This window comes from Podarcis bocagei (genome assembly GCF_964188305.1).
Source record: "Podarcis bocagei genome assembly, chromosome: 6".
NCBI lineage: Eukaryota > Metazoa > Chordata > Lepidosauria > Squamata > Lacertidae > Podarcis > Podarcis bocagei.
In genome coordinates this window covers 41,421,539-41,447,761 of record NC_138130.1, presented here as the reverse complement: position 1 = coordinate 41,447,761, position 26,223 = coordinate 41,421,539, and the positions used below count along the sequence as shown (strand labels likewise).

At 41.8% G+C, this 26,223-nt stretch overlaps 1 protein-coding gene across 3 annotated transcripts in view; it reads right to left on the bottom strand.

The window, feature by feature from the left end:
- NHS (NHS actin remodeling regulator) overlaps positions 1-26,223 on the bottom strand; it is a 236,614-nt gene that overhangs the window by 58,083 nt on the left and 152,308 nt on the right. Inside the window, exon 1 of one of the 3 annotated variants that reach the window (XM_081199170.1) lies at positions 7,634-7,782. The exons of the other annotated variants lie outside the window; for them this stretch is intronic. Within the exon in view, the coding sequence (XP_081055296.1) occupies positions 7,634-7,667 (34 nt within the window). The 5' untranslated portion in view covers positions 7,668-7,782. Of the gene's footprint in view, positions 1-7,633; positions 7,783-26,223 lie in introns of those variants that run through there. 3 annotated transcript variants of the gene reach the window in all.

Here is a 26,223-nt window from a genome sequence, read left to right as displayed (position 1 = left end):
AGACTTTTATCATGCCCTCTTTCCCTTCCCCCTTTAAAGAAATGTCAGACTTATTAGCAACTGAATGCTGTGCATACTGCTTGCTGTAGAAAAGTGTAGCTCTTGTGTCTACATTTAAACACACTCCAAGCGTCCCCATTAGGCCTCCAAGACTGGCTTGTTTTCTGAGAAAGCTTGAGTAAGCTTTCTAAGGGGTCAGCAAAGTTCTAATGTTTGCACTCTCTCATATCAATTTGTGGTCCTCTGATTAAAGAGCCGGATCACATTTCTGACTGGAAGAGTAGTCCTTTCCACTTTTTGAGTATGGCCAGAAAACCAGGACTGAAAGATACAATCGCAGACAAAAAGGGCAGGTAGGGTGGGGAGTTAGAAAAAAAAACAGCAGTTGTCCTTTATCAGGATGAACTACTTTGCATTGTTTCCAATTGTTCCTAATTAACAGTACAGTATTACACAACTGCTGTTTTTGGATACCATCACTCTACCTTTTATGAAGAACTTGCTTTTCAGCCACTAGATGGCAATAGATAGGCGGTTTGCGTCTCTGAAAGCAGTAAACGTCGATGATGTGACAGAGAGCAATTGATTCACATCGAATATATACATACATGAAGATATTGCTCCAAGTCAGCACTTCACTGCTCACTGATTTTTTTAAAATAAAAAAACCACACTATCAGTGCCATCTCTCAAATTATCAACACATTATTTCCTTTTGTTTGACTTTTCTGCCCCTCCACCCCAAAGACTTGAATAAGTAAGGATGTTATTATCACATGCACATGCTAATCCATTAAATAAAAATCAAATCAGGAAAGCTCTTATCGGGAGGCAGCCATTCCAGCACTGGGAGAGCAGAGAAGCAGAGCTTACTCCACTGGCTCTGCTGCTGCAACAGGCCAGCTCCATCAGGCCTCTTCTCCCTCAACTGGGAGCAGCCATTTTGTCAGCTATGCCAGCTGGTCAATGTAGGAACAACTGCCTAGAAATCGGTGCCTGAGTTTTGAGTTTTTATTTTCCTCTTGCCTCCTGGTCCCTTTCCCCTTGAGTGTTGGTAGTTTCACAGTGTTATTTTTCATGGAACTCACCATGAACACCTCCCTTGTTCTCTTATAATGGGAATGGCACTCAGCTGAGAGGTGCCAGAATCGAGTTCCGTTAAGTTCTGGCTGAAAAAGAAAGAAAGCCCTGTATTCTGATCTACTTATTTATTAGAATGTAAGCCTACAGGTAGGGAGTGTCTTAGTTTTGATTTCATGTATGCCACAGTGGGAGCCTTTTTGGCTGAACAGCGGCATACAAACGCTCTAAATAAATAAATAAATAAGAAAGAAAGAAAGAAAGAAAGAAAGAAAGAAAGAAAGAAAGAAAGAAAGAAAGAAAGAAAGAAATGGCATTCTAAAAAATGTTGTAGATTTCATATCAGGAAAGAAGAACCCCCTCTCCTGATCTTCTGCAGCTAATGAGAAATCCAACTCCATTCTTTCAATTAACTCAGAGTGGATCTACACACAGGAAAAACCCACTATAAATAAGTCATAAATTAAATTGTTATAACAAAAGCGGGGGCAATGTAAAATCACATAGAAAAGTTTTGTGCTCTACAGCACCATCTGGTGTTGCATGCTTATAACACATTTAAAATTCTGTTTGCTGAGTCCCCAGTGTGGTGTAGAACCTAAGAACATGCGGGGGGGGGGGGGGAGAAAGAGAAACCAGCTATATAGTTTGGATTGTCAATAAGATTGCAGAATTTAGTAACAATATTTTGTTGCTTTTGGCTGCTCTGCAGGCAGGAGAATTTTGAGAGCTCTTTCTCCCACCACAGGTCTTCTACTCTTTTATTCCATGCACACAAATTTTCCTTTCCTTAAGATCTGATGACTTTAATTCCCAATTTATTCTCAGAAATCTCAGACTATTCAGTCAAAAAGGAAAGCGCAGACCAGAGGTGTTGGTTGTGCATCAGACAGTCACCCAAGTAAATAAGAGCTAGAATGCAACATGCAAATCAGGAAAGGGATTCAGGTCTCTGCCTCTCTCATAAGATCCTTAGCTTGTTCAACTATTTCCTGCTTTCAGGCAGGAAATGCAGGACTGAGGGCAAAACATACAGCAAGAACAAAAACAAATGAAACACCCCTCCAGCTCATTTCTGTATTAAAAGGCTTTTAACATGAAGCCCATTTCAGCTGAGTTTATCCAGGTGTAGGTTCCCAGGCGCATTCTTAGTTCAGAATTAATTACCCACCTCTAAATTACCAGAGAGGCTATCAGGGGGGTGGCAATCAGAGTTAATAGCTAGAGGCCATCCTCAGCTAGTTTTAGACAGAGGGCAGGATGCTTGCAAGAAGGGTAATTTTCTGTGTGCTGAAAATGTAAATCACAATTTCCTGTTGGCCAGCCATGGATTCCATCAAGCAAGGAGAGAGAGAAATGTTTCCATGAAGGCCCCTGGCCACTCGCCCTACCCCAAGGCATTTGTTTCCTTCTTCTGATCCGTGTTTGACAAGTTTGGTCTTCAGAGTCACAGAGAAATTGCTTCTTGAAAACAAGATCATGGCCTCCCCATGCCCCATCTTACAAGCTCCCAGCATCTCAGCAAAGGGATGTGCTGGAAACTGACCAAGCAACAAGCCAAACTTAAATAACCACAACAACCAAAACCATCATTAATCAAAACCCACTGGGACTTGTTTCAGAAAGGAAAACATTTGTTTTGATGTCTATGATTTCCCACCAGCAAAAACAATAACAAGAGATTTTCAGCACTCAGCTTTTATTTCCCCAACACTCTTTAGGATGGATCCAAATGTTTCATGCCTCAATGGGAGTCTTCCTCTAGCACAGCAGTGAGGAACCTTTTTCTGAGAAAAGGTCATTGATTGAGGGTTAAAGTCAGTCAGGGCTGCAGCTGATCATGGGCAGAAACAGATCAGGTGGTGGGTGGAGCCACAGCCAAAAGTAGGTGGAGTTTTCAGGATCACATGACTGAATAGCCCTTCCTCTCTTGTCTATGTCACCCCATGCCTTCTCTACCTCTTCTCACCACATACAACAAACGAGGTGGTTGGTTGCCAGATGGGTGGTCAGGACATAGAGAGTGGACTGGCAGCATCCAGAGAGCCACAGAAAAGGATTCAGCCTGTGTGACAACTCTGGCCAAAGGAGAGACTAACCTGTCCTTCTCCTGGGCCCTAGGTAGCCTAGCCTTTGCCTTGCGCTATCCTCAATAGCAAGGTGGCTGGCTCAGAAAATGGTAGCAGAGAACCCATGTTCATACCTAACGTATTCTGCTAGGGACAGGGATAGGAGTAGCCCCATACTGAAGTGATCAGCTATCTCCAGAAGTGACTCTTTGCTGCATTCCAAAGAGGATGTATCTGTGTTCTGTGATAAGTGCCTTCCATGCCACAACTGTGAGCTCTGGAGTCCGATCCAAAGAGAAGCATAGCACCAGTCAGCATAGAACACAGAATGCATTTCCTCAGGATTTTAATAACAGGTTATCTCACCTGTGAACGATCCCCTGCCCTGCTCTATGTCTGAAAAAGGAAAGCAAATATAGACAACACAGAGAAACACTATTTGACTTCCAATCCTTTTCCAAGGCCATCCCATCCCAATTTTGAAACGTGAATGGAAATGGCAAAACATTGTGACCCTTACACATGTTCTGTACAGAAGGTACAGCAACAGAAGTTTAATTGGGGATGGGTGGGAATCTCTTATGAGTCTTCTCCTCCTTTGTAGAAGAACATTGTATGCAAACCACACATGAAATTATTGGGGGATGGTAAAGGTTCTTTTTGCTTTCTGCATTTGTGTCAGAAAATGACTACTGTTCAACACCTGGTGCTATGAGGTCCTGTTTAGTGGGCCACCTATGGAAAAGTCCAGTTACAAAGCCAGAATAGTTCTTTTTAAGAAGCAAGAAAAAAGTCATTAGTCCAATCTAATGTTGCACCTCTACCCAGCAATTAAGGAAATAATAAACATTCATTTGGTTTCTTGTTCCTGAAAGCAGAGCTTATGAATCAGAGTCTAGGACACTGAGCTGGCATCAAGAGTTGTTTAATGCTATTATTCAGATGATTCAACAGAATTCACAAAAGCATGCAGCTTGCTTTATGGTTGGCTGTCAAGGGGACCAACACCTGAGATCTGAAGAACCAACTCTTCTAATCTAAGGTGTCATCAAAGTTCAGAGCACACATGTGAAAAGATAACCTATAACCAAGGCAGATGGGGTTTGGCCTGATACTACTTTTGACTGTATTCCCCCCCCATAGGATGGGTTCGGAAAAGGTCAACCTGACACGATTTGTAACCCCACTCTAAAAATCCCAAGGTACCAGGCACACTGTTTTCATCAAAGGCTGCTAAACCAGGTCAGTTTCAGGTCAGCAGGAGTGCACCCTGGTAGTGCAGGCAGCACTGTCCACAGAAAAACACTCTAAGCTTAAAATGGCATAAATTTAAGGTTGAGCATAATGGTTTGTATGTGACTATGTCTGCAATCCTATACACACTGACCTGGGAGTAAATTCCCACTGAATTTGACTTACTTCTGCTGAGACAGGCTTTGGATTGCACAGTAGATTGAATTTATTGTATTAAAAAAAAAAATCTCAAATCAATGAGACTATCAACATGCTTTAAAATGAAACATTTTCTGAATTAGACAGAGCAGGTTACATCTCAAGGCGCAGGGGTTGTCTTGTATTTCCATAACCATGGAAGCAATTCCTGTGTTAATAAACAGGGGTGAGCTCAGAGAGTTGATTCATGCCACGGCTTAATTCCAAAGCTCACCCACACCTTCTCCATTACATCTGAACCGCAACTATGGTTTGCCCTCCAAACCATGATTGTAAACCATGGTTCAACCCTGGTTTGAATGGCAAGCAGGTTCAACTGTAATGGCCATCTATAGCCCTAATCATGTGTTCCATTTTGGGCTTAAATAGGCAAGGAAGGGTGACTTTTCAGAGGCATGCTAAACTCTGCCATCACACTCACTGGCACCTGCAGGTTGAAGGGCACCTTCTGCACATAGTTGTCAATCGTCCCTTATTTGGCGGGACAGTCCCTTATTCCAGCGCCATGTCCCGCTGCTGTCCCTTATTGATGATGTCTCTTAAATAAGCTACTGAAGGTAATGGGGCCCTTTCTATGTCCAGCTTGCTTTGTCAACAACAAATTGTTGCTGTTTTTTGTGTTGAATATATGCTATATGGTAATTTATGGACCTAATAGGTATCTAAAGCCATTTGCATGCAACAAAATATGTATTTTATAAAAGTAATTGTTGACCCCTTATTTTGGCTGCTGGTCCCTTATTTTTGAGGCTGCTGGTCCCTTATTTTCAAATCTGTAAGTTGACAGCTATGCTTCTGCAGTGAGGCAGTCTCCTGTGCTTGTGGAGCCTCTCATGTGTTTTGGAACCCTGGGAAATCAGGTTTCCAAACCAGAGGCTTCACTGCTTATCCTAACCTTCCTACTGCTGATGGGAACACGCAGAAGGTAACAGGGCTGGGGCTGGAGCTAGTTCGCTTGTTCCCTCTTTGGAATGCCACAATAGGTCTTATAGCTTGCATCCATTGTGACCAGAATATTGTAATGCAAACCATTTTTCTTTTTAAAACCTCTAGCTATAGGGCTTGGTAGGTACAGCTCCTCTCCTTGTTGAGGCTAAGGACAACTTTTTACTTGTTGAATATTTCCCTTTGACAAAGTCATTAAAGAGGCAGGAAAGCGTTCCAAGGCCACGCATTAGGAATTCCACTCAAGGGGTCCGAGAAGGACAGAAGCAAGCAAATAAGTTTTTGAACCTGCTGTACAGCCGTACAACACAGGTTGCATTTTAAAAAGGTGACTCATTTAGCAATATCTGGCGGGGGGGGGGAGGGGGAATGGCTTTCTTGAGGTGGAAGGGGGAGCCATTTCTTTTCAGTAGCGTTATCTCAAGTAATAATATAAATGCCACTTCTAATATCCCCTTGATTTCCCCCCTAAGTATCTATTAAAAGGTAAAGGTACCCCCGCCCGAACGGGCCAGTCTTGACAGACTCTGGGGTTTGTGCGCCCATCTCACTCTATAGGCCGTGGGCCAGCGCTGTCCGGAGACACTTCCGGGTCACGTGGCCAGCGTGACAAAGCTGCATCTGGCGAGCCAGCGCAGCACACGGAACGCCGTTTACCTTCCCGCTGGTAAGCGGTACCTATTTATCTACTTGCACCCAGGGGTGCTTTCGAACTGCTAGGTTGGCAGGCGCTGGGACCGAGCAGCGGGAGCGCACCCCGCCGCGGGGATTCGAACCGCCGACCTTTCGATCGGCAAGCCCTAGGCGCTGAGGCTTTTACCCACAGCGCCACCCGCGTCCCTATTAGTATCTATTAGCAAATCTAAATATCTATTAATTTGTTTCTCTCACAGGGACGTTATTTTTAAAGTAGTAGATGAGTTCACAGTTGAACTGTTTTATATAAACTTTTGTGAAATCCTTCAAATTAATTGAAGCAACTAGCCACTCTGTAAAATAATTTCAAAAGTGATGTGGGGCAGAGAATATTTTCAGTGGTACCCACCTTTTGGGCCTCTCTGTCCAAGGAGAGTCACTAAGACACCTTCGTGCTTTAGCTTCACCCAAAAGTGAAGACTTTGGGGTTGTTGTTGTTTTAATCAGCAGAGCCTTTTCTACTAATTAATACTGCTGTGGTTCTTTTGCCATATATTAAATGGATTTTGTCTTTTAATGGAATGTTTTGTTAACTTTCTCATAGTGCCTTTTGAAATGCTCTGATTCTTTAAATTAAAAGTGACCAATGCTCAATAGATAAATGCATAATTATCATTTTTGTTCAAGAGTTTTGAATAGATTGCTGCATTAGTCAATCAATCAATCAATCAATCAACCAATCAGTAATGACTTTCAGTTAAAACCAAGCTTGCCTTGAATGTACAAGTCAGCTACAAAGAAGCAACAGAGGTCCTCAGAATGTCTATATCATCTATCTATCTATATCTATCTATCATCTATCATCTATCTATAAAATTGGAGCATCTATTAAGTGAAAGTCACAACAGAAAATTATATTTATTGCTGACTGGCTGAGAATATACACCAACTTGCAAAAAGCAAAGTCGAAAAATGTGTTAAACTTTTTAACCACGTTTATGCCTGTTGCTGATATATAAGTTACACTTTCTTTGTGTAACCCAAGGAGGCTCACCTGGTACTCACCTTTTTGGCATTGGGTGACCACCTTTTTATTCTTCCAGGTATTATAATGTTACAACATCCTCATGCTTTTGGTCCTGCTGTATAAATGTTTTGCTGCTGGTGATTTTTGTTTGTTTGTTTTATATCGAGGTTAATTTTATTCTGCTTTAATCTTTATGGTTTTTTATTTATTTATTGCTAACGTCTGTTCTCAAGCAGCAAATACATTTTGTAAACAAACAAACTGCTAGAATACAACACACATTCCCACATCTTTACTTAGCAAATGAGTTTTGCACGGAGGAGTTTGGAGGGGGGGAGAGAGAAAGCGTGCTTTATTATCTCCCGGTTACACAGAAACCCTGTCTACAAGGAAAAAGAGTATATTTATATATATAAATATATACCTGCATTCTTCAGCAGACAGCAGCCCAGGGCCATTTTTGATCACTTTGTTGTGCTTCTTAAGAAAATCTCCCAATGCCCAACAGGCTTTGCCTCTCCTGCATACTGTTCTCTGGATCTCAGAGTCCCAGTGATATGTGCAAACCGACCTGCAGAAGTGAGGGGGGAGACCAGAGGGTCGAGGGAAAATCCCTCCAGGAAACACGCATGGCACAGATTTTTTATGAACATCTGCACGCCCTCCAGCTTCCCCTTCTAGACAAGCACATGGTTCAGCCCAAGTACTGGGCCTTTCTAATCTCTTCACCGTCCAGCATAAATGGTAAATCAGAAGAGTGAACAGTAATCCTACTGCTCTCACTCTCTGTCGCATGGAGGTGGAAGGGGGAGGGGAGGTTTAACTCTTTTGTGGCCTGAAAGAATCTCTGGAATCTCTCTCTCTCTCTCTCTCTCTCTCTCTCTCTCTCTCTCTCTGTGTGTGTGTGTGTGTGTGTGTGTGTGTTTTCAAAGATGTTGCTTAAGTGACAGGCCTGGAAAGAATTACCCAGGTTCCTAAGAAGTACAAGAAAAGATAATTTACCTGAGAGAAGGAGACTAAAAGAAAAATTCAGAACCTTCTGTCACTATTTGTTTAAAAAGATTTATGCCCCACCTTTCCATAATATATTTCTGCCATTAGTGAAAGTAAATAAAAAAGGGGGAAAATAAAATAGCATATATTGAACAATTTGAAACAGCAGAGAATAAAATCACACCCTTCATGTGCACAAGTGCTTCTGACCCCTATGATTCACCCATGAAAATGGCGGGAAAGAACAGTATGCTGAAATTCTACCCCAAAGTTCATCACATGAGCAGCAGTGGCATGTTCCACGAAAACTGTGGGGCAATTACAATGCAAAACTTCTGTAATGTTCTGGGTGGGTTAAAATATGCAAACTTTTTTTTTCTGGAAGCAATTAACATGCACATCAGTGCTAGGGTTCTCCTTTTTTCTGGAAGTATATTTTATGTCATGCAAAATATTGCTTAAAACTCAATAGTTATCATGAAAGGAAACATCGGGAAAATGTGGTTTGAAAGACAGAGAGAAAATGGGGAAAGTACTGGCTCCTCCCACTTTGTGCTTTGGCCCTGCCCAACAGTGGCATGGAGCCAGGCTTCAAACCAATTGCCCCTGAGGGAATGAATGCAGCCCTGGGGTCAAGATTTCTCACCCCGACCTAAACTTTCTTCCATCTCATTTCCTTTATTTCAAGATAGTGTTTCACACACACACAAAAGCAACGTAACTGATCTTTATGATTCATCTCTCACCTCTGCTGTCAAGTAACTGGATTATGACATGCAGAAACAGTGTCGAGGGGCGAAGGCAGCAAATCAGACATGATTATTAAGTAAGCAGAGAAATAGGTACTATAGTAAGAAAAGTGCAATGAGAATCTGAATTCTCCTTTGTAAATGATAAGCACACACACAAAAAAATGTTGTCTAAGCAAAAGCTGAGAGGTGCAACTTGGATTCATAACAGGAACTGAAGCATAGCAGAGGTTCTCTGATGCATGAAGACAGCCCAAGTCAACAGAAAGTCTGGCTGTAACAGAGGCAGCGGGCTTGGAGAACATGACCTAGATAAGATACTTCAGCCACCCAAACAAGAGGAATCAGCAGCTTACACAGCCATGCAGTTTCCTAAAAGGCTTGTAATTGTAGCCCCCACAGACTGCTCTTTCCATTCCTCCTGTTTTTCTTTTATTTCTTACAAAGATAAGTCAATGCAAGAGATGAAATCTAGGGAAACAAAGGCAGGGGCCTTCCAACAGACTTTATTTAATCATCTATGAAAATCTAGAGTGGCTGCTTCCTAGTTGGAAGCCCTTGTTCAGTCTCCACAGAAAATTTTTATGCCCCCTTCCAAGCCTCCCACTTATTTTAGTGGTGGCAAAAAATTAAAATAAAATAAATAAAAGTAGTCACCCACTGAAGTTGGTGGAAACCACCTCCTCCCCAATCATCAGATCGATTATTATATTGGTGAAGAGATGTTGATCATCTCTGCTGGATCACCAGGTAAAATAGTTTAGCTATCCCAGATGTAGAACGTACATCTAGATACATACAAGATACACACACAAATTCCTCCTGCCCTGAATGTTATTTAGGCATGGCTTCAGGATCTTTCTAGCCACTTCTCCATTTTTATTTTAAAGAAGAACCCCCCCCCCCAAAAAAAAAAACCCATGCTGAAGGAGGGAAAAGGTGCTTGACATTTTGTTTTCTTTAGGAAGTCATAATAATTTTTAAAAGGTTGAAATATCAACAAGTCTGCTTTCCCCTCAAAGTGACCTCAAATACCAAAGGAAACATACTTGCTCTCGGTGCCTGAACAAACCGCAGCGAATTAATTCCGTGTTGTTAATGGCAAGGATGCAATTGCTCTGCAGACAACCCATCCAGATGTGGGGAAAATAACTTGAGGAGTTGGACAACTCAGCGAGCTGGGGCCTGTAACTTTGATGGTCTCCCTCAATCTGCCGCACATTTGCACACATCTCAAAATTAACCAGCACTTTGGATAGGATTGCATAAACAGACCTCCAGACTACTGGAGGAGGGAGAACCTCTTATTTCTTTTCAAATGCCAGAAGAGGCCAGTTTATGGAACTGTATTTTTTTCACACTTTTCAGTATGTTTGCCAACCTGGAAGAGTCACAAGCGAATAAGCGATGAAAAATGAAAATGTGCAAAGTCACTCTCTCTCACCTCTCACAGGGCTGTTTTAGGGATGAAGAGAAGAGGAGGAGAACCACGCCTGCCGCCCTGGAGCAACTTAAGAGGGCAGGTGCGATAACAATGTAATAAGAATTATGGCATTTTGTTTCAAGCTTACATTTCTGTACCTGCAGGTTAAAACAGTCCGACCCAAAAATATTGTGGAGTCTATGAAGCAGACCCACCATATCCAATAGAGGTCAGACTCCTGACAGGATACAAGTCTCTACTTACGAGTAGCCCTGAGTTTTGGTGTATGTGTAGGAAGTGATAGAGACACACGTGAAGCCATTATCATACTATACTTTCCCCTCTCTCCAACCCAACTATTATTACCCATGTCATAAATGTAAAATTTGAAGTGATAATTGGAGTGGCTATAGGAAAGGATTTTCTCCAATGTTTGTATCAAGAGACATCTTGACTTTATACATACAGCCGTACCTTGGTTGACAAATGTCTTGCGAGTCAAATGTTTTGGCTTCCAAACGCCGCAAACCTGGAAGTGAGTGTTCTGGTTTGCAAACGTTTTTTGGAACCTGAATGTCCATCGCTGCTTCCACTGCTTCTGATTCACTGCAGGACCTTCCTGCAGCCAATCGGAAGCTGTGCCTTGGTTTCCAAATGTTTTGAAAGTCAAACGGATTTCCAGAACAGATTCCGTTTGACTTCCGGGGTACGACTGTACATTCCAACAGTATGATGGACCACGTTTTAAGCTCATCTCTTGAGACCACTCTAATTAGCTGCTTCTGTAGATGAGAGATGCTTCCATTTCTCCTAATCATCATTCCAAAACAAATGTCCTGTACTTTAAATTATTCTTCACCTCTATCACTGGACAAGGAAGGCTATAGTGGAGATAAAGCTGTTGCTCAATAAATATTGGGATTTCAAATGGACTTTTCCTCCAATTCACTTAGTTCTGAATTACACATGTATGTGCATCGCTTGATACAGGACATCACTTGTTTCACCTTCTCTGTCCTCATGGTTAGCAGTGTAGTGCTTCATTCATTTATATTGAATACATTTTTCTACTACAATGGTATAACGGCTAAATTGCATGAAAGTGTCTCAGTACAATGAGTTTGCCATTCACCAAATACAGGGTAAACAACACAGGCTGCGTGCAAAAGGAAAAGCAAGTACATTTTGCCCCCTTCCTTGTTAGTGTGTTATTGCAAAAAGTTTGCAAAGACCCTCCTTGCAATTTCCCTCTCCCCTCTTTATAAACATGTACTTTACGTATCAGAGAGCATTGCAATTGCCAACGGACTGTGAAATCGATACAGTTATTTATTCCGCTGCATACGCTGTGTGTGGGTGTACGTGTACAAGACAAAGCTGTTGACTTACGGAATCGGGTTGAGTTTGTAATCCATGCAGAGAGCTCTGCTCTCCCTGGAGAAATCAGGATGTGAAGAAGCAAAGCTTTCTTCATTTTTGTTGATTCCTAAGTAGGCCAAATCACTTTGGAAGATAGCCAGGAGTTAATTTAATATTCATCTCTGACCTGTTTTATTCCTTCAAGGTTTCAGTATGAAGTTGGCTGAAAGCCTTTTTCTCTGTTTGCCTGAAAATGTATCACCATTAATGCTATCCCCCAAAGCACGGTCTGCAGTGCACACATAAATAATGAATTCAGAACTACTGCTGCTTTCTTGTTCCATCAGCATATTACTGCAGGACCTTCATAGTCGCTACTCAGGTAATAGTCATGTGCATATGTTAACATAAAAGTTTGGGGCCTGCTCTTAATTTCACTTCTCCCCTCATTCCAGTTTATATGGCAGGTTGCAGGAGAATCTCTTCGGTTTCCTCAAGATGGTTCTGCAATCATATTTGTCAGAGCACAGCAGATGAGCGTAGCTGGCAGTTTCATAACCATTCTAGTAGCCACAGATGCAAGTAGTGACTGGACGTTTTCAGTCTTAAGTAGAGCAGAGTTGGGTTTGCATCTAGGCTGAGAACTTATCAGTCAGAAAGAGCTTTTGCAAAATGCAAAAAGGCGCTACTGCAATGTGGAAATGGAAAAAAGGTGACCATAATTTTGCACCCAAGATAAAGCACTTTTGGCAGGCCTTGTTTCAAACCAATGGAATCCTTTGTAAAATCCTTGCTACTGTAGTTGAATGATTTGTCATGTACAATGCAGAAAGAATGTGCATGCATTTGGACATTGATGTGCACAATCTTTCCTGCAACTTTCCTCAGTGGGAAGGAATCTTACACACAAAACATTTGCACGTGCCCACAGATTTGTTGACCGCCTGCGTGGCATGTAATGGGTCATAGGCATGGGCTGGCTATTGTAATACTGATTCCTCGTTTAATGTGGGTGTCATAGTCATATTATAATCATTTGTCATTTTATAATAGCTTCATTACCTACAAAATCATCTTGGAAAGTTCTCAGAGCTTCTAAGGGCATCTGCTCACTATTTCACTGCCCATCACATTCACACCACAACTTCTGGATAGTGATAATTGCTTTGCAATTCTTATAAGGTATATATTACTATGGGTTGTTATGAGAAACAGGTATCAGCTATCATCTTATAACGTAACTTTTGCAGTTCTAAACCAATGTGTTACTATGGCCACAACTCATTATTTTTAGTTTCAAAGCAGTGATCTCTTGGGAGTTCTTATGACAAGGGTGTACATGGACTACAGCACTGCTGCACATTTGTAATCAATCTCCAGAAGACAATTATAGCACTAGTTGTAGGTGAACATGCTTTAGTGCAGGGATTCTCAAATTTTTGATCCCCAAGATCCACTTCAGGGAGCTGAAAATTAATGAGGCCCACCAGTTACCTCATGGCAACCAGTCACAAAACAATGGTGGATGGAGGCAAGAGTCATAATCAGCTGGCAATTCTCTTGCCTGCTCTTGCCACACTGAACTTGTATTCCATTCCCTGCCCCTGCCAGTTTATTTGATCCTTTTTTCCCTGTTCTTTTTACATTCACTTCTTCCTCCTATAACGTATTTCTTCTCTCATCCCCTTTCTTTCTATTCCTAGTATATTGTTCTAAGGTGAAATATTTAGTGTATTTCTCTTTATAAGTTCCTCCAACACCTCTCTCACCCCTTCCCCTCAGAGGAAGCAGAGTTCTTCTTTCCCATCCCCTCCTGACCACCTTTCCTTAGCAGTTGGGGAGTTGCTGGTGTTACCATTGGGCCAAACACAAGGCTACAACAAGTGAGGAGGCACGGAATAGGCCTTGGCGCTGAGGCCCACCAGAAGGTGAAGCGAAGCTCACTGCTAGTTCCATCCCACTGTTTGAGAGATGCTGCTTTAGTGAGATTCTTACTCCGTACTCGCTCCATCAATAAAAAGGACAAACATTTACAGGATATGCATAGGAGGAGGAAGAAAGACTTGTGGATTAGCAAATGTGAAAACTCAGCTGTGGTTTCGAAGGACAGACCTTCCAAGTGTCCCTGTTTTCCAGGGATAGTCTTGGATTTACAGAAACCTTTCCGGTTTCCGATTTGATCCCAGAATGTCCCGCTTTTCCTTAGGACGTCCCTATTTTCATTGGAAAAATGCTGGAGGGTATGCAACGGCAGACTCAAATCTTGAGCAAGCTGACTTCCACTTGTATAACATGCTAGTGCAGGTGGAAGTCCATTCTGCTTGTGCATGGCTGGTGTTGGTTGGTTGGTGTGTGTATGTGCGCGCGCATCTAGATAGACAGACAAGACAGACACACAAAACAACAACAATGCAGCCACATTTTTATTGAAACTCTTGTGATTGTCTATTCCTGCCAGAGCATCACGGAGCTGACTCAAAGCAGCCCAACACAGCTGGTCTGATCCATCAGCTGTAGACAAGCTGTTCCAGTGTGTGAAGCAAACTGCTGCTTGTCTGCCAATAAAATACTGTTTGGTTCATTCTAACACGAGTGCTTGGATTTACAGCCCAGCCTGTCGAGCCTGAAGCGGAACAGCCGCTGCACCAAGAGGGGTGTAAAACTTTATTCCATCCATTCAACATGGCCTTAGCATCTGATCTTCAGGAAGCAGGGCAACACAGCCTTCAACATTAAAAAAAGAGAGACATGGATGTAACAGATTTGGCTAAGCCCCATTTTATTTTTCTCTGATTGAAAGGGAATTCCCACTTGACTTGCAGCCAAATCTTCTTGGCCTGAGGCCATCTTCAGGCCATGTAAGCCAGAACAGACCTAGAATCTACTCTTGGAAGTGTGTTAGTGCTTGAATAAATGGCATCCTTCCCAATGAAGTCAGCACTGCTCCACCAGTATGTGAGAGCAGTCTGACACCTATTTTCTTGGTGGGATGTGTTAGATCTTTGACTTGTTTGTAAATCCCAAGGATACGGCTATTTGGTGCCCTGGTTCCACAGAGTCACCACAAGTCCCCAGCTCTACAGAGGTGTTGCTGCTTTAATCAAAATACCATTTCCAAAGACTTCATATAACACAATGTACAGTGGTACCTCGGGTTAAGTACTTAATTCGTTCCGGAGGTCCGTACTTAACCTGAAACTGTTCTTAACCTGAAGCACCACTTTAGCTAATGGGGCCTCCTGCTGCTGCCGCAGCATGATTTCTGTTCTTATCCTGAAGCAAAGTTCTTAACCTGAAGCACTATTTCTGGGTTAGCGGAGTCTGTAACCTGAAGTGTATGTAACCTGAAGCGTATGTACCCGGTAACCTGAGGTACCACTGTATAACAAAAAAATAAACCCAAGGAAAAGTCAAGGAAGAACATACAAACATAATGTAGTACACTAATTTCTATGCAGAGAATGCTGTTTATAAACTGCTTATAGGGCTTTCTGTTTTGTTTTGTTATGTTCTAGTAAGTGTGTGTAAATCATGTTAAATAAAATAGATGTCATCATGGTTGTATCTATTTTTCTTCAGGATAGGGTGGCCCAATGTAAAAATAAAACGAAATAATATAATTCTACACCTTTAATAATAGAAGAGTATATTTCGGCAGGTGGAGCAACTCCCTTCCATCCCGTCTTAGTTTTCCTCCTCCACACAGTAGTCAGTATTATGTATCCAGTGAGCATGCTCAGTCCTGGTCAGCTCATTTTGGGGAGAGGTGTTTCCCTCCATGTTGAAGTCGACTTCTCTTCATTTTGGGGCTGGATGCAAAGGTCACCCTTGTACCTAACCCTAGCGACAGTAAAATATTTGATTTTTCTCCCATTGATCTTTATGGCTAGCTCCCAGTTCTGCCTTTGGGAATGTTTAAAAATAGGTAGTTAGAAAGATAATAGCCAGAGAGGAGTTGTGTGTGTGATCCAGAAGAGAGCAGAAGGTTGGGTGGCTGGGAGAGACAGAGCCATGCCTGATTCCTGTTTCGATCCAAGGCTGTGGCTATGAGAGAAGCAAGTCCCTCTTGGAGTGTGAATGCTGTGAGCCCCTCCATCTCAGGCGCACGTTGTATATAAGTGTAAATAACCATATATCATAAAGACACCACAGTATTTATTGTCCCTCATTATGAGGAAACCAAACCCTGGGTTAAGGACCTGGCACCCTTAGAATCTCTCACCGCTCAGCGTTTGGGGTGGCGTGCAACAGTACCATCACAGAAAGTCAAAGTATTTGACAGGTGCAACATGGCTACAATATTTGTGCTTCAGTAGCATCTAGAATGGCTTTAATTGGGAACAAGAAGGAAGGAACTAAGAAGAATCCGAGAACAGCGAGACCGAAAGTTCATCAAGGACTGGACCAAATTTGTTAATTATTTGAAAGACAATTGTATTCAATCAAATACATTGGTAGAATTGCAAGAAGCTTTGTAAGGAAAGGTACAAAAACCACTACAGATAAGAATAAGAATGTGTGATGTTTTAATGTTTTTGATTTTAAAGCAATGGTTAAATAGCGAAAATGCAGAAATTTGAAATGAAAGATAGAAAATCATAAAGAAGGGTTGAAGGAAGTCAGGGCCCCAAAAAGCCAAAATGTGTAATATAAGAGGAGACATTGCAATGGAAAGTATTATTGTAAAACTAATAAAAATGATATGAAAGAAAGGAAGGAAGGAAGGAAGGAAGGAAGGAAGGAAGGAAGGAAGGAAGGAAGGAAATATTCAGAGTTATGTTAAATCAGCAACTGCTTAACCACTCCTGAGGTGAAGAGGTCAAATGATAAGGCTCTGGATGAGGAATCAAAGGAGCGGAAAACAGAGTCCATAGAAATTAACTCCAAATCTCCTTATGCCGATTAATTTACATTAATTTGAAAGTAGCTTTTTTACATAATTTTGTGGGGCATAATGCAAGACAGTAGACATACAATCTTTTTTTGGGGGGGGCAGGTTTACAAATTATTTGTATTATGTAGTTACCCAATGATTTTACGGTTGTTGTTTTTCTGAAAAGCCGTCAGTGAGGGAGGCACAGTCATGGATTTATCTACCACCTCCTGACCAGGCCTCAGGAAAAGATTGCGCTGATTGGAAAACTAAGTCAAGTGAATTAACCCATGTTGGATTTGGCATAAGCTAGAAAATCCTTCAAATATGATTACAAGTCTCCCCCCGCCCCTTATTTTAAATCCAAGTTAGGTTTCCCAGTACAGTCACGGAAGATTTGTTTTGCTTCAGACATTAAATTGGCTGTAGGTTAACATCCCTCGCAAAAGACTCCTCTCTCATATCCAGAAACAACTCTTCTTTTTTCTTTTTTTCTTTTTTAAAAAAGACACTTTGTTCAAAAGCTGTGGTGGCCTTGACAGAAACAGCGGAAATTCTTTTGCAATCTTGGGAAAGGACTAAAGCTCAGTGTCAGGGCACAGGCATGATAATACAGAATATCCCAGCTTCACTCCTCAGAACCTCCAGTTACGTCTGCGAAGGTCTCCTGCCTGGAAAGTTCCTGCCATTCAGTGTTGACAATAAAGAGCTGGGTGGAACAATAGTTTGACTCACTGTAAGGCAGCTTCCTGTGTTCCTCTCCTTGCACCCAAGGTCCAAGGTTGTGTGGCGTCAAGGTTCCCATGTGCTAATTACTGCTCCCATTATCTCGTCTCTTTGGCTGGACTCCATCCAAACCAAGCACCCCCGTGTGACTCTGCTCGGTGTCATGTGACTCCAAGCTTTAAGGGTCCAGCAAAATAATATAGGAAGCAGGGGTGCCAAAGAGTTCTGTCAGAAACAGAAATGGGAGCCGAAATTGCCACAATTTGCATGTCTGCCCGAGGTCAGGAACACAAATCACACAAGTGAATATCATAGAATCATAGAATCATAGAGTTGGAAGAGACCACAAGGGCCATCGAGTCCAACCCCCTGCCAAGCAGGAAACAATATGAGCAGTATTTTTCATTGTGTCTTTAGTCTGCAAGCACAGCATAAATAATTGTTATTTTCTGCATGGTTTTTGATGTTTCCCTTCCAGTGAGATGTAGTGAAGTTAACCACATAATGAAATGAATGATTCGTTACATTACATTTTGGCCATAGTGAATAGTGAGGTGAATGACATAGATTTTAGCAGAAGCCGAAGAGTAGTGGAATGGAAACAGCGCTGATTGCAAGGATGGGACAGAAATCGCTGGCTCCTTACATCCCTAGCAGGAAGTAACTAGTCAACTAATGCAGATAAAAAGGTTCAGCAATAATCAGGTGACATATTTTCCTACTCTGATCTTGCTTAGGTGTGTTCCTCCTTAGTAGCACATTAACCCAGCCCTGATTTTCACATGAAATTTTGTACTCAGTTCAAAATATCAGCCCCTCAGAGTCAAAGCTAGATGTGATACTCTCCATGCCTGATCCAGATTGGGATCATAGTTGGAAGTGACAGAGCTTTAGCTCTTTGCCCATTGCCCTGCTGTAGTCTTGATCCAGATCATGCTCCAGCCACTCAATTTTGTTGCCTTTTTTCTCCACTCTTGGTCTTTCAATCAGATCTGTGTGCATGCAAATGTACTTGCGCACATACAGTGTGTTTGGGGCAGTCCTTGGCTTAGCCGCTTGGTTCTGGAACCATTACATGTTATTTGAGTGTCACTGGCAGACAAGGAGTCCAATTCCATTAATATCTCATGCCAGGTTCTGCATTTCTGGGTTCTGGTTCTTCACAATAGAGCCCTGGACCAAAGCATTCTATAATCCATAATGTCAATGCAACAAGCAAACAAAACAATGCTGCAAATGTAAGAAGAGGGTACAATTGTCAGACTTATTTCTGGGAGCGGATCCTGTGCTCTTTAAAAGCTGCATGACTGGAGGAAATTCATCAGGTCGAGCTTTTCCGTGACTGCTGTGCAAAGTTTGCCTTGCAACCTAAGTACCAGCACATGGTTACGATTCAAACTAATCTACAGCTGCATATCTGTACAGATATAATGTGAAGTACATGACTTAAGAGAGAGTATGGAAAATTTGTGCCATAAGTACTACCATTACATTTCCATTTTAAATACGCTCTTTCTTCTATATACCATAGTGCTAAAGTTAGCAAGTCACTGTTCTGCTCACATGGCAAGGGGTGCTGGCCTATTAAGAAAACTAAATGATAAAACAAACGTCTGGCAATGCTTCAGATCAAATACCAAAAACCTTGAACTGCCACTATTCATTGGAGACTCAAAGCTCTGAACATGGAGGCCTACCCACATTTTTTACATTATGAAGCAGATGGAAGCTGTAATCCTCACTACAGCACAATGGCGCTCCCCCACCCCCGCCCCACCAACAGTAGCAGATGACAGGCTCATTTTCACAAAATGTTTTCTGCTTCTGTCCAACAGACCAGCAATGTTCAGATGGAAAGGAGATGAACTTAGCAGCCTCCAGATGCAGCGTAGAGGAAAGAAGCAACCAAACTATTACAAAACCTAGAACTCCTACACTGGTCTGATGATTGGCATCTAGTTAGAGGCAGTTTGGTGCTAACCAAGGCGCTAATCATGCTGTTGCAGAAAAACCTGGGTTTACAAACTTTGTTGAGCACAGATCTTGAAGATGCCTAGGCAAAGTCGAAGTTGGCGTTGTATCCATTTCTGCATCTCTGCCTACTAGACCAAGTTCAAATATAGACAATTTATTAAGGCAGGAAACCATCCTTCCTCAACTTGGTGCTCTCAGCTGTTTTGGTCTACAAGCTCACTTAACCAAAGGTCAAGATTGGTGGGGGCTTAAAACATCTGCAGTGCATCAGGTTAGCGAAGGCTGGTGAAGCAAAAACATTCTAAACATGGTGGATGTGAGTCAAACATCTATTCTCTGTGCTGAAAACAAATGCCTTGGAATGCAGCAAATGTGTATTCAAATAATTTCCAATGCAGCTGGAATGTTAATATTCCATCTGAATAGTACCCTGCTGGATGAAGCTTACTTAAGAGTCTGATTCACAACACTAGCTTTTGCATAGTGACTGACTACTCATCTCCAAGATGGCCCTATGCCAGTGCAGATGTCTATGTTGATACATAGGGTAGATCTTTCACATCAGTGTGGGACTACAGAGCAGCCAGAAGCAAATCTGAGAAGATTGCTGTTATGCAGACCCAACCTTGTCTATCCACAGCTCTGTAGGACAGACAGGCAGCAAAGCTTTGGAATACGGGAGGTTGGAAACCACAGGAGGGGAGAGAGCTCATGTTCTGCTCCCTTGTTTCCCATAGGCATCACTACAGCGTTTCGGTCACATGAATTGGCCTCTACAATGAGAGGCACTCCAATATTGCATTGCTGATGAGGGCTTGCTTTAAAATGCAAACAACAAGCTTTGGAGAGGTAGTTTTACTTGAGGCCAGGTATGCAGAGAATGTATTAAATTTTCCCTACCCCCAACAGTCCTCCACCTTTGCAAGGCTGTGCAGGCTTCCTTCCTCACAGCTACTTACATCATTTTAAAATGCCATTAGTTTCATTCATGCAAATGTCTAGTTTGGTCTTAGGTTTTTGTTTACGGTATTTATTTCTTCCCTTCGGTACTCCAAATATTCTCTAAATCCTACCCTTTGTTAATTTCTAACTGTCCCTAACTCTAGCAGTTATGGGTGCCCTTGCACCTCCAAACTCCGTTACCCAGATCTGTAACAAATTGTATTCATTTTCGCTCTATTTCTTCTATCGACTTCTGAGAAAGCAGCAACTCTGTTTATTCCGTAATGTGTTGACAGCCGTTTTAAGGCTACTTTAGAATCTGGAGCAGACCTTTAAAAATAACCATCAGACATAGAGACATTAAAAATGTATAGCAGAGAGAGAGAGCATGAGAGCAACATTTGCTTTTAGTTTTCTTGTTCAAACTACATATTAGACAGCAAGGGAAGAATTTTCGGTGATTTAGCAGATTTAAATATCTCCAGAAATTAAATAAATAACTAATCAAAGTCTAATTTAGGGGACGGGGAAGAAACAATTTCTTACACTTTAATTTTGGAAGGTGAACATTAGTATCTGCTACAGGCTACAATTGGGACGCGGATGGTGCTGTGGGTTAAACCACAGAGCCTAGCTTGTCGATCAGAAGGTCGGCAGTTCGAATCCCCGCGGCGGGGTGAGCTCCCGTCTTTCGGTCCCAGCTCCTGCCCACCTAGCAGTTCGAAAGCACCCCTAAGTGCAAGTAGATAAATAGGTACCGCTTTATAGCGGGAAGGTAAACGGCATTTCCATGTGCTGCGCTGGTGCAGGCTCGCCAGAGCAGCTTCGTCACGCTGGCCACATGACCCAGAAGTGTCTCTAGACAGCGCTGTTCCCTGGCCTCTTAAGTAAGATGGGCGCACAACCCCAGAGTCGGACACGACTGGCTCGTACGGGCAGGGGTACCTTTACCTTTATAGGCTACAATATACATTTCACTACGTCATACCTCAGGTTACAGACACTCCAGGTTGCGTGTTTTCCGGTTGCACACCGTGCCGAACCTGGAAGTACCGGAATGGGCTACTTCCAGGTTTTGGCGGTTGTGCATGCGCAGAAGCACTAAATCGCGCTTTGCACATGCGCAGATGCGGTGCTGCGGGTTGTGAACGTGCCTGCTGCACTGATCACATTCGCAACCTGAGCGTCCACTATATATTTTATGCACCTTAAATGTTAACCCTTCATGTCAGATGGGGCATTGGTATCTCCATGCTACTTTAAACATGGGAAGGTAGAAATCCTAATCGGACACCATTGTGTGATTCAGGATATTTTTTTGAACCAAAGCATTTGACCTGTGCTAGGTCATGCTGAAGAGAGGCCCCCTCTATTGGGCAAGCACACCCCTCTCTCCCCCCACCCCCAATTCCAACAAAGAGCAGATAGCTTGTGTGATTTAAATTATATGTGAAATATAAAAAGCTTCTATGGAAACAGCATGTTTCAAACTCAGTTGGCCTTATTATTATTATTATTATTATTATTATTATTATTATTATTATTACCTCAAACATGCTGTATTTTCTATCATCAATCACCTTTTCAGGGAACTTCTCTTGTACTTCAAGCTTAACGCTGAGCAAAAGTGTCAAGAAGAAGGGATGTGTCCTATTAAAGTTCCTACAAAACTAAATAGGATATCTGGTATATAGTCATAAAAACTTCCTTGCAGGAAAGGCCCACTCTTGTTTTGAGAACCATACATCTCTCTCTCTCTCATACACACACACACACACACACACACACACACACACAAAACACGATTGCTTCTTTTTAAAACTGAAAAACCCTTAATGAGGACTCAACTCTCTGATCATACCAGCTACCTTTTCCACCCTTGTTCAGCTCTACAATATCCTTCATTGCCATGATCAGAACTGTATACAGTATTCCAAGAGTGGTTTCACCATAGATTTACAGTTGCAAGTTTTATTTTTCCATCCCTTTCCAGATAATCTGTAGCACAGAATTTGCCCTTTCCAGCATTCCAGAGATGCATTGTAGCATTTAGAAAGATTTTCACACGGGAGAGTATTGAAAGATAAGATTCCCCTCAAGTATCTCTGAGCTGGGGACTGTCCTGTGTGCTTTGCTGAATGTGTGCATCACACCTCAGACAGACAAACTTTGTCTACTCTCTGCAAGCACAAGCCAGAATAAATGAGTCACAATTAAATCCCATTCAGATCAATGGTTCAATATTAGGTGCTTGATGAAGGACTGATATGATATGCAGTATCCCTTAGATCTCTCTTTGCACTTGACTGGGGCTGCTATGAATTTCACCCTTCAAGTGAGGATAGAGGTGGCAGTCGTGTTTATGCAATCAAGTTCCATGCCTATGAATCACAGAAGCATCATCCAATAGCTAAGGAAACTCTTTGTCGTGCACACAATTTTGTTATATTAATCTAGAACCATGTAATCTTCCCTAAAGAACAAGATTAAAATAGTTTATGAAATGCAGAATGTATCATCACTTTTGAAGTTTATTTTATCTAGCAAGTTTGGGGTTGTTGTTGTAGTAGTTGTCCTTGACTGAACTGCGTAATCTTCTCCTTTTGGCTTTACTTTGTACATCTTCAGTTCTATCAAGATTTACTAAAAGCTTAGAAAGCCAGACACCGCCATAACATGTTGGCAAAGTTGTCAAAACAAATAAAGGCAAACAAGAAAGCAACATGCTTCAGAAGAGACTTATTTAGGGTGAGAACAGATTTACAAAGAAGAGCAGTAGGAAGCTACAAAATCTCCCCTGCTTCTCAAATATAGCTCAGACAAACAACAGATGTCCTTGCACTATATTCTGGGTTGGATCCAGACATAGTCAGGCTTAGAGCACACACACGGAAATCAAAAGGACTAACAATTCTCCTTCATTTCAATGGGTCTACTCTAAGAATCCACTACCACTACCTCCCCCCCAAAATCACAGAGTTTGGGTCCCTATCATAAAATGGCTAATAAATGGCAACACCTTACACTCCAACAAGCCAACAATTCCATTTCTGTGACATCATTTCCTGCCCCACCCACATATCAGAACATGGCTTCCTGGTACTACAGAAGAGCCATTAACAGGACAATCCTATGCATGTTTACTCAGAAGTAAAATCCCACAGTGTGTAATAAAGTGTCCACAGGAATGTGGTCTTAGCTGTAGTATTTAATTCCCCCACTGTTATTCAATCATCCAACCTTATATTGACTTTTCTATCTCATTTTGTGAAATAAGCACAGCAATCCAAGTCCATATTTCAAATATCAACACAGCTAATAATGGGAATTCTGAATAGCTTCCCACATATAGACATACATGGAATACAGTGGATCATTACAGGGGGTAGCTTGGGTACAGATAAGGACTTTAAAAAATGATAGTTTTCAAAAGGCATTGCAATGGAGCAGGTGCTTCCAGCTGTATAACAGAAAAGTAATTGTAAGATCCGTTTTGGCCTACAGGCTCTTTTTATGGCTATGTCCATAAAATCTTTCTAGTAGTCTGTACTTAACTGTATGAACACACAATGGGGTCTTTCATTAACTGTTCTTTCTATGGAAAGTCAGGTCAATGGAGTAAATGATACCTTAATGTTTCTTTTTCAATGTCAGGATGACTCGAAAAGCAGACTACTTATGATGCCTCTGAGCAGCCTCCTAGGACTCTATTCCTTTAGTCCATACTAAACTTTTGATTTACAAAACGATAAATATTCAGCCAACTGGAAAAAGACAGGGGGAAGCACAGGTTGGTTAAACTCTCCTAGGAAACACTAGAACCAAATGCAATTTTTGTTTCAAAGCCATAACACGAAGTATTGTAAACCGCTTTACAATGCAAATCTCCATCTTTGCATGCAACTTTCCTATTAAAATAAGTAGAATGTGCCTGTGTGGGTAAGACATTCTGTGGTGGCAAGCTTTAAGTTGATTATATTAGGCATTTTTCCTAACTGATCTAATAAACTGAGTGAACATTGTAGCTCCAATAAGTAGGCAATGGAACAAGTTCCTTGAGAAGATGTGAAGTTGTCTTCTTTGCTTGGTTATGAAGGCCAACAAACTCAAGTTAAAGCTGGTCCAGTTTTAAAGCCTCACACCAACAAACATTAAGGGATGTCACACATGATGATCTCTGGAAGCAAAAGTGATGGTTACACTTCTCAACCCCAGGGGAAGAGGGTGGGCGATAGAGACTGTCCCATGAATATGACCTATTTGTTTTAAAACAAAGTTAAACTCTGACCTACTTTTTGAAAACATCCCCACTCCAACAGCTCTTGCTTTGCTCATTTTCTTTTCTTGCTTCCCTTTCTTCCCCCCACGAGCCTTCTCCAAGGATTTATCACAACAGTTCGAACAGATCTGACCACGGTGTCATCTTAATAGACTCCAGCAATGCGGGGATATTGCAGATTGTGACAACATAAAACAATCCCACCCCCACTGCAAAAATAAAACAAAAACCAGAAAAGAAATGCCTGCACTCTTTGAAAACAACCTAATAAATAAATAAAAGCGTTTGCGCTTCTTCTCTGGTGTGACATGGCAATATGGCACTGAATACTTATATAAAAACACCAATAAACATTTCAGGAATTCAAATGTAGCTAGTTTCGGTCAGTAGTTTATTTTGGGCTTCTTTTTTCATTCCCCATAACTAGAAGGCTTGAGGCCAAATTTTAACTAAATGTAGCATAGCCATAGGCAGTAGCAGTTGGCAGAGCATCTTATGCGTCACTGCAGCTTACTGGGAAGAAGAGAATCAAGGTGGCTGCAAGGTGGAAACACTGGAAACTGCTCCTTTGCCAAAGTTGTCACTGCTTCACCTGCTCCTAGCAGTGCCTCCAGCAGCTGGAGATCAGATAAGCCCCCCTGACTGCCACCAGCCTCAGGGCTGGTTTTACTCAGATTTATGGCCCTTATCCACCAGGAGCTGCGCAGTCAGTATTGTGGGCCCAACCCTTCCTTCCAGTTGAGGTCAGACGGGTCCTCTTCCCTGCTGAACTTCTGGCACCTGCCCAAAACCTTTTAAAAAAGATTCCAGCGAGCATTTTGACAGAAATCTCATTTTAATCATTTTTAAAAATCTTTTCTGCGTTTTATTACTCAAACACCCTTATGGGGCAATTAGTTAAGTGGTATATTTTTTTAAAAAATAAATAAATGGATAGATAGATAGATAGATAGGTGAAGCAGGTGGGGGTGTAATTTCTCCCTCAGGTCATTTTACTGATCTGTTTCTTTTCCCTGCTCCACCCTGCCTCCATGGGCTATTTCCTTGGGAGATGGGGAAGGAAAGGGTCCTCATGCTATTGCCCTGATCAAGTTCCCCATTTAGTTTTCTTTAAAAAGAAAAGAAAAGAAGTAAAACTTATTTGGTCATGGATCTCCTGGCAGAATCTCCTTGTGGTTTCACCCTAAAACAAGTACCTTAACGATATGAATGACTTGCATAAATTAATTTGAACTGACATAGTTAATATCTTCTTTCCCTGCTTCATGCTACACACACTGTTACCTGTAGGAAACGCTAACATTCCTCAAGATGGGAGCAATGAAGATTTTAGACCTTATAACTTATATCTTGATTACCTCAGGACGCTCATGAAACAACCAGCTGTGAAACAGCTGCCTTTGATCTCTTGAGTTAGCCTTGTAGCTCAGAGACAGCTGCTTCTAACCGCAACCTTCAGCTGTACCTGGTCTATTAGCTCCACGTTTATGGGATGTGACCTTTAACTTGTGACCTTTGCTCATGTTTCAAGTTTGAAATTGGCTTCCTGCTTGCTGATTAAAGGTTAGCTGTTAATGGGAAGGCATTGGAGACCCTATTTATTATTGTGCTAATTTGCGTGTAATTTCTCGGTTTAGAACGAATCTGTTCATGTACACATACGTGGAGATTTGCATAGCGTGTGTGGCTTTGTTAA